The following is an 8,877-nucleotide window of genomic DNA, read 5'->3' as shown; positions in this document are numbered from 1 at the left end:
CGGTATATATACCTACTCACGAAGATTTTGTCTATCTCTGTGCCAAATTTCATCAAAATCGGCTAAGTATTTTTTGAATTTATTTATTACAAACAAAAAACAAAAATACAAATATTTACGCTTTATAATATTAGTAGGTATGTATACTTAGTATGGATGGCACATCCACATTGATAACGATGTTATAGACGACGGACGACTTTATCCAAATAAAATAGACGATTTCCATGCAACTTCCCGGGCTAATCCAGCTAATCTCATACAAAGTGGCAAATTGGGCCAGGTACGTGGTGATGGACAAAAAGTGTCACCGCTTTTTGAGATTCTCAAATTGAAGTAAACGATTGCGAAGCTAAATTAACTTAATAGGTACAAATATACCTACATGAATTTACAATGACTCAGAATCGAATATAATCGAGAACATAAACCGATAGAGTTGACAAGTCTATGATGTCAATTGTACATTTATAAGGGCAACACTACGCACGACGCTCCTCTAGCAGCTGTCATTCATCTTTCTTTTCCTGTTTTGCAATATCTACTAATATCTATTTTAATCAAAATAAAAGTAAAAAGAGTGAGTTAATAGTATATCTAGCAATTAAAACAGATTTTCCATTGTAATATGAAATCTAATTTAGTAATTAATTGCAGATGCAAGTAAATAGTGATTAAAATGGACCAACAATTCTCATTGTCGTGGAACAATTTTCACGGTAATTTGAGTAAAGGATTTGCCGGCTTGTTGGGCAAAGGCGAATTCGTCGATGTGACCATTGCTGTGGAAGGGCATCTACTGCAAGCGCATAAAGTTATTCTATCAATATGTTCGCCATACTTCAAGAAAATGTTCCAGTTGAACCCGTGTCAACATCCAATTGGTATTTATAATTAGTTCTATTTTGCTTGCATGCCCAATTAAATTTTTCATATTTAACCATATGCTTCGCATTGACATAATATTACTTATATTGTTTCTGTATGCTTCGTTATAATTGACGAACTAGTTACGTGATCAAATGATGCTAATTTGGTTACAGTTTAATCTTCATTATTTGAACCCTAGCCTCACTACAATATAGAGACAACCTCTCTGTAAAATTTAAATATGTTTATTTATAATAAAAACTACACAAAACACTAACTGTTGCCCAACTCATGCTGAGAGTCAGGGAACATAATTATACAAAGCTATGTATTAATTATAGATAGCTAGTACACTCTGGTTATATATTTCGACATCTTTTCGTTCTACTTCTTTTTTTTGTAATAGGATTTTACACCTACCTATATTACATACTATATTTTGTTTCCAGTTGTATTGAGAGATGTTACACACAAAGCCATGAGAGATTTACTTCAGTTTATGTATCATGGAGAGGTTAGCGTGAAACGTGAGGATCTCAATAGTTTTATAAGCACTGCTGAAGTATTGCAAATTAAAGGATTGACAAACAAAGAGGTATGATGATGTTATTTTATATTATGTACAGAAAGGCAACCAAAATTGGAAATATTTTCATACCTAAGTACATTTTTTAACAATATTCCCTTCCCATATATGTTTATCCTCTGTAAATACATATATCTTTGACATACTATATAATCTATGCTAAAATTTAGAATTATTTGTGTCTTTTCTAGAACTTATTCAAATGTAATCTGTAAATTCTTGACTAACATATTATAAATATAATTTTCCAGACTGATGATGAAGACAGTGAGAAAGAACAGGATTTATCGAAACACATCACAGAAAATAATACTCCTGATGCGGAATCATGTGTGTCAGACACATGTGAAAATAATGCAATTGAAGAAACTCAATCCAATGAGATGGAAATACTCAAACACAGACAATTCATTGAAAAATTACAGAGGCTTAGTAATTTGAAACGTAAATCTGATGAATTCCTACAAAAGACATACTATTCAGACTTAATGAATTCTGAAAAAAGGGCAAAAATAAAAGATAAAGCCACATACAATCATATGTCACAAAATAGCAATTATGAAAATATGAAAAATTTGTATGAAGAGAAAGCAGTTGATATATCATGTGTATACAATACACAAGTGCCAAATTCTGGCAGCACAGAAAAAGAAACAAGTGAAAGAAATAAAGAATATACAACCTCTGAAAATGCTGTGGAAGTGAAAACCGAATTTGATGATATGGATATTATTGTTACTGACCCTGCCGTTTGCACAACTCCTAAGAATTATGAAAATTCAAGAGATGGAAAGAAAGATTTACCACTGCCATTAGACTACCAATCGCCACAAGATAGTAAGTTTATGTTTTATTATTATATTTTGAAATTATCTCACTTTATTTATTTCATTCTCTTTTCTCTTATTTCATTGTTGTATGTGTACATAGTAAACGGAATTAACATTATATGTGGCTTACTAATGCTTATTTTCATTCATCTTTACTGTATAGATTAGAGATTGTGTTGAAAATGCAATCATTTATTAGTTTTCATTATTTTCTTTTGCAAAGCCTTCATTAGTGAAAACACGATGGCATTTTCAACAACATAATCTAATTAATATTGTATGTGTTAACAAACTGTAATGAAAATGCCCATCGTGATTTCAGATTGTACCAGCCTAAATTCATTATTCATCGACCTTAAAAATTTAGTGAATGGTAAGGTGACTAACAACATGTTGAGAACTAACCCCATTGAGGAATCCCCAAGACGTTCCATGGAACACCGGTTGATTACAATACCTCAGAAGGAAGACGGGAAGAAGAAATATCCACAACGCTCTTGTCGGTTATGTTGGAAAATAGGGAAGAGACGTGACACGCGATTTATGTGTAGTGCATGTGAACTACCTTTTTGCAAATCACCCTGTTTTGAGATTCATTTCAATGATGTACTCAAAATATCTCTGCAAAGAGATTATTATGCTAAATAAGTTTTCTCTGAAATATTTTATACTTATATGTTTGCTATTAAATTAAGAAAGATATATTTTTGATAAAGGAAGCTAATAATGTTTATACTTACTGAAAATTACGAACAAAAATGTGAATCAAAGATTCCATTGTTTGGGACCAAATTACTGAAGATTTGAATATTACAAATAGAACAGCTCTAAAAGGCACTATTTGTAGTTGGCTATAACATTTGTTATTACACTTTAAATATGTATAATGTATACATGTTTAAGCACACCATAAGCACAATAATTTAAGTAATCCACTGTGATATAAGAATTCTACTCTAAAGTGCCAATATAAAATTGACCTTATCAATATTGTATGTATAAGGAATAATATTTTTCGCTTTAAATAATTTGGGTATTGTTATGGGACATTATAAAAAATAAAACATTACATAATTTTATTGTGTCTTTGAACATTGCAACAGATGAGGCAATTACACCTGCTATACATAATATAGTTTCACGGTAAGGTCCAAAATAATGCAGGATGTACGTATTTAAGAAATGTTTTCTAATCTTTTTGGTCAGTGCCATGAATTTTTACCATAATTTTAATATGAAGACTTTTTTATTGCTCATATTCTAGTCTATTTATTATAAGTGTAAGAGTTTTGGACAATTTTTGACAAGAATTAGTATAATAAGCCCATTCTTGTAAGATTTTTAAAATCATTGCTACACATTTACGATATTTATTGGACTTCATTGTTTTGTGTGTCATCTTCTACATTTGATGTGTCCATTTTTATGTAATAAATAATGCTTTTAATTTTTATATTGTACCTATCTATAGACATTTTACATTTTATTGTAATTTTTAAATTGATCTCTTTGTGAGCTACTTTAAGTTTGATATAACGAGATTACATACATTCCTAAATTTGAAACAATTTGGCTGTACCACAAAATTGAACAATGTAAACAAACATTGGTATATGAATATGTGTAATGAATAATATTTTTATGCTTTGTGTGATTTTGAAACAGCGTGGCTTTGTTTGATTATAAGTAAATGTATTTTTGTATTCATATTTAATAAAATAATGTATATCAAACTTAATTACTTTTACTGTTAATCAACTATTACATATCACTTGCTTTCGTGTCCATCATTCGCTCACAAACAAGTTTAATTATTACTAATTTTATATCTAAAACCTATCCCAGTTATTCATGCAATGGATAAAGCAATACGAAGCTGAAGTATGTTTCACACTTTAAAAAATTAGCCATTGACAGAACAAAACAAAACATAATTTTGCTTAAAGTACGCGTTATCTTTTTTATGAATAACAGGGTATGTCGCCCATTTGTCGCCATTACCCATATCACTTGAACTAAACTTTGTTTTTTATGACTTGAAAAAGCTTTTTAATTAATTCAGACGATTCTTATAATACACGGCAGAAAATTGTAGAATATATTGATTTTTGATTTTATATTGCAGCAAAATACTTATATTTGTTTCTTAATTACAGGTGCTCTCTCACTTGTTGTGAACGGCTCTTGTGAAAACCAGCAGTTACCAGTCCGCTACAAGTACATTTACAGTAGAAAAGGACATAAACAATTAGTTCACATGAATTTTGTGTATACCAAGCATTCAACTACTCATGGGAAGACCTCTTGGAGGTGTGTTCAATATTTCTCTTTAAATAGATGTCCGGCTACCGTCGAAACCATAGACTCGATGATCTACGCCATAAACCACCAACACAATCACGAAGATTGCTTTGAAAAACTCGCAAGGAATAACATATATGAAATGAGTGCATCACCTAAATAGATTAAGCGAGATGTAAATATATAGGTTTCAAAAATGTAAAGTTCCTATATTTATTTTTAATAAGAAATTGATATTCTACTAATTATCTATTGCTAGTATAGTGATGTAATTACTCTCAAATATTTTTTGTACCCCGGACTCTAGTCAGAATACTTTAGTTTTTCCACTAGTAATAGGTACTACCAAGGTCTGTAATAGAATAACATAAAATTAAACTCTTGTATTGAATACTTAAGTTATATTTACATAAGGTACAGATTTATTTACAAATTCTAGATTTGGATTTAATTTCATCTTTTGCCGCGTTTAGTCGTGGCAGCGTCTGCTAGCATTGCCGCGATGCGTTTTCGTGGTCTGTGCTTTTTACTGAATCCAACACCTGCGAAATAAAATAATTAATTTTTAAATTGTATTATAATTCAAACACCCTTTTCTATCATCATTGGTTTAAACATAGGTTTAAATTATGTACAGGCCGTGTTGCAGAGTTTTTTTTACTGAAACATCTTAAACCTAAGCAGCATACACGAGTTGAAGCATATTAGTTGTCAAGGCCATATTATTGGGTAATAAGCAAATATATTTGTTTACTTACGGACATCCACATCAGGTTTCTCCTTCAACCCAAAAGACCGTGCAACAGCATCCAAATCCATTGTCAAGAGGTTGAAGACATTTTTCAATTTCTTCACTTCGAATGCGCGGATATATCCTTCATAGGCTTCGATCGCTAACTGACGAAAGTGCTCATTTTTTAAAGCTTCATCCAACTAAAAACGCAAAAAATAAACTCTTTAACTTTGGTTAGCTCATATGCAAATTGTCTAGTTCCATAAATTCAACTACTTCGTTATATTGTGATTTGGAGGAAATATCAGAAAAAAAGATACAAAATTGAGTTCCAAAATTCCACCCATACAACATACATAGCAAAATTAAATAAAAGCTTGCAAAAATATTCACCATAGGTTGTAAATTGGAGTAGTTGCCCCACGTTTCATACTTGTCCAAAAAGACCTTGGCTTCTTCTAAGTGTACAATAAACTCTTTCTCCTCTGGCCTTAGCAACAATACTGCATTGCCGGCAGCACCTAGCCCTCTAGCTGTTCGTCCCACTCTGTGTACGTATTCCTGAAAAAAATATGGCTATTCGGTTTCTGAGAGAATTTATAAGTATCGCCAATCGATGATAAATGATTTTTAATATGAAAAATGAACAGCGCCTCTAACACGCGATTTCGACCGAGAACTAGAATCTTATAAAAATTGAAATAATTCGACTAGGTTCATGAGCCTGACCTTTAAAGTTAGATACGAGGTTCACCTGAGCATCTTAGTGATGATAATAATATATTCAGATTTCTCCATAATTTGTAATAATAATTGAATCGCTGCGGGGTTGTTTAGAAGGGCTGCAGTGAAGAATAATTAAAAAGTAATTAATTTCTTACATTAGTATCAGAAGGGGGATCAAATTGCACTATCCAATCCACGGCTGGTATGTCCAATCCTCGAGCTGCCAAGTCTGTGCAGAAGAGAGCACCCTTCTGAGCATTGTAAAAATTGGATATCATTTCTGTTCTGTCTCCTTGGCTCATCTTACCCTGGAAATAAAAATGTTTTCACTTAAAGTATGCTTATCTTTTTCTATGAATAAGAGGGTTCTCTTTAGGGTTGTAGTCATTATGAGGAATAAAACACACAACAACTTGGGAATATTCATGGAGTGATTTGCCATTGCCTCCCTCCATTCACACATTGATATCATTATCTAGAGTAAATTGTATTTAGTACCATCTATTATAAAAAAATTGTAAGTTTGTTTGGCCTTTCATGTTAAAGTGGAGCATTGGATAGTTGATAAATAACATAGGCTAATATAATTACATGTATGCACAATACTGATGCTTCACAATAATTGGAGAAGAACTTGTAGTGGAACTCTGCAGACTTGCAGCTTGAGAAAAACACCATAACCTTTTGTTTGCGAGTCTTCTTTAGTAGTTTATGAAGCCACCACATCCTCAACTCTGTTTGGATTATCACATACCTGGAAAACAGAAAATAAACATTAGATTCTTTCATTGCAAAAATTAAGACGGCTCCAAGACTTATAAGTACCATTTTAAAAAACTGGTTATGTGCGAGTTGAAATCGCGTGAAGAGGGTTCCCTAGAATTTATAGATTTCTGTAATGTAAAAGCAATTAACTACTTATATTAAGGTTTTTAAATTTAAGGCTCAATAGTTTCTAAGATCAAGGGGGAATGGTCAATTTTCGTATTTTTTCAAGAATAAAATCACTTTATTTAACAATAATAACAAAAATGTATTTGAGATCTTCTTAACAAGCCGTTTAATTTGATATTATAATATAATGATACAATAAGGTTTGCAAAACCTAATTTCTTTATTTACCCCCTGAGAATATTTTTTATTTTATTAAAAATATGTTGTCTGCGCATCTGTTGTTATGTTCGAAATAACAGGGTCATAGGATTACCATGTCATTCTGAACATACCCTTGCTTCAGTCCATCAACTGTGGCTTTCACATTATCTTCATCAGTGTTTATAATCTGGACATCCTCTTTCATGGCTGACTTAATCAGAGCTTCTGTAGTTTCTGAGTGTGTTGCACTGAATAACATTGTTTGCCTATTTTCTGAAAAAAAATATACGTATATTATATCTTATTTTCAAAACCCTAATATTGTTTAATTTTAAAACACATTTTCTGATATATCCCTAATCTCAACTTTGCTAATGGTTGGATTCATTGGGACATGGAGACTGACTATAAAATGCCACCAAAAAAAAATATATTACCAATGAATTTAATTAAAGTCATGTCATAATTATAGAAGATGTCTGCTTACTCGGAAGGCGACTGATAATCTGTTTCAAATCTTCTTCAAATCCATACTGAAATATCTTATCAGCTTCATCCAAAACTAGACATCGTACATTTCTGTAGTCAAACTCTTTTGTCCTCATATGATCAAACAGTCTTCCCGGAGTTGCTACTACTATATTCACACCTGTATTTGAAATATTTCTTGTCCATTATATTGGATACATATAATATAAAAACAACAGAATTCATATGTCTGATTTATTAAGCACATCAAAATTATGTTAAAACAGTTTACTATTACTACTATCATCTAGTGGCTACAGGCAACTAAATATGACGAGATCATGACAGAATCTCGAATAATTTGAAATAAGAAAATAATCAAACCTCTTGAAAGTTCAGAACACTGTTTTTTTCTACTCTCTCCTCCAATTACTAAAGATGATGTAATATCCTCATGTCCAGACAAGAGCTCTTTCATCACACTGTATGTCTGCATGGCTAACTCCCGAGTCGGAGAGATTATTATGCATTGGGTACCTGTAATAATGCAATAACAAATGTTTTTCACACCCAAATTAACCTATTGAATCATTAACCTGAATATTCTAGTTCACTTGATATCATGGGGTATATATAGAGAGGTCAATCTTGTGATGTTACGTATGTCTGGTTAAACCACCAATTAGGTATCCTTGTCTTTCAAAGATTGTTTTGTTTCGTTGCATATAAAACGTTTAAACATTACACACCTCGTATAGACTCCTCCGTACATTTCATAACCTGTTCTATAGCTGGTATTAAAAAAGCAATTGTTTTCCCAGAGCCTGTTTTTGCTGTAGCTACAACGTCCAAACCTTGAAGAGCTTTCGGTAACACTGCAGCTTGAATATCAGTCATGTGTTTAAATGCCATGCCTTTTAAAGATCTTAATATGAATGGCGAAATTTTGTTCTTCAAAATTTTGAATTTAGTTTTAATCTTTTGCTCCTCCATATTAATGATATTATACCCAAATAATGAAACTTAACAATCGGAATCAATATTATACTATGTAAGCTAAGAATCTAAGCGATTTGCTATATATCTTAGTCCAAATACACAATAGGATAGGAAATTGGAAATAAAATAACCTAAATTTACAAAACAAAAATATTTTTGTATGTATTCATTGACTTTGACATTCAGTATATTTTTTTGCACTACCTTGGCTGGCAGACCATGACGTAAAGACTAGCGATTTTCTCGAGTTTAAAAGTATTTCCTCGCTG

General features: G+C 31.6%; 2 protein-coding genes across 4 annotated transcripts; one reads left to right on the top strand and one right to left on the bottom strand.

Moving 5' to 3' along the window:
• The first annotated feature begins 474 nt into the window (after window positions 1-474).
• Window positions 475-5,157, top strand: LOC128672352 (zinc finger and BTB domain-containing protein 18-like). 2 transcript variants are annotated; one of them, XM_053749455.1, is made up of 5 exons: window positions 475-580; window positions 658-884; window positions 1,320-1,465; window positions 1,708-2,293; window positions 4,443-5,157. In XM_053749455.1, the coding sequence occupies exons 2-5, from the start codon at window positions 680-682 to the stop codon at window positions 4,748-4,750; spliced, it is 1,245 nt and encodes a 414-aa protein (XP_053605430.1). In that variant the 5' UTR covers window positions 475-580; window positions 658-679; the 3' UTR covers window positions 4,751-5,157. The 2 variants fall into 2 exon arrangements, with proteins under 2 accessions (XP_053605430.1, XP_053605429.1); XM_053749454.1 differs by lacking the exon at window positions 4,443-5,157 and adding an exon at window positions 2,609-4,019.
• LOC128672351 (probable ATP-dependent RNA helicase pitchoune) lies at window positions 4,969-8,793 on the bottom strand. Of its 2 annotated transcripts, XM_053749452.1 has the most exons (9): window positions 8,359-8,786; window positions 7,994-8,146; window positions 7,629-7,790; window positions 7,273-7,414; window positions 6,638-6,800; window positions 6,202-6,354; window positions 5,714-5,881; window positions 5,346-5,520; window positions 4,969-5,129 (listed from the first exon to the last, which is right to left on the bottom strand). In XM_053749452.1, the coding sequence occupies exons 1-9, from the start codon at window positions 8,600-8,602 to the stop codon at window positions 5,041-5,043; spliced, it is 1,449 nt and encodes a 482-aa protein (XP_053605427.1). In that variant the 5' UTR covers window positions 8,603-8,786; the 3' UTR covers window positions 4,969-5,040. The 2 variants fall into 2 exon arrangements, with proteins under 2 accessions (XP_053605427.1, XP_053605428.1); XM_053749453.1 differs by lacking the exon at window positions 7,629-7,790 and having other exon boundaries at window positions 8,359-8,793.
• Between the last annotated feature and the right edge of the window lie 84 nt (window positions 8,794-8,877).

Source organism: Plodia interpunctella, chromosome 9 (genome assembly GCF_027563975.2).
Source record: "Plodia interpunctella isolate USDA-ARS_2022_Savannah chromosome 9, ilPloInte3.2, whole genome shotgun sequence".
Classification (NCBI taxonomy): Eukaryota; Metazoa; Arthropoda; class Insecta; order Lepidoptera; family Pyralidae; genus Plodia; species Plodia interpunctella.
The sequence above is the reverse complement of the archived record's forward strand: the minus strand, read 5'-3'. Positions and strand labels throughout refer to the sequence as shown.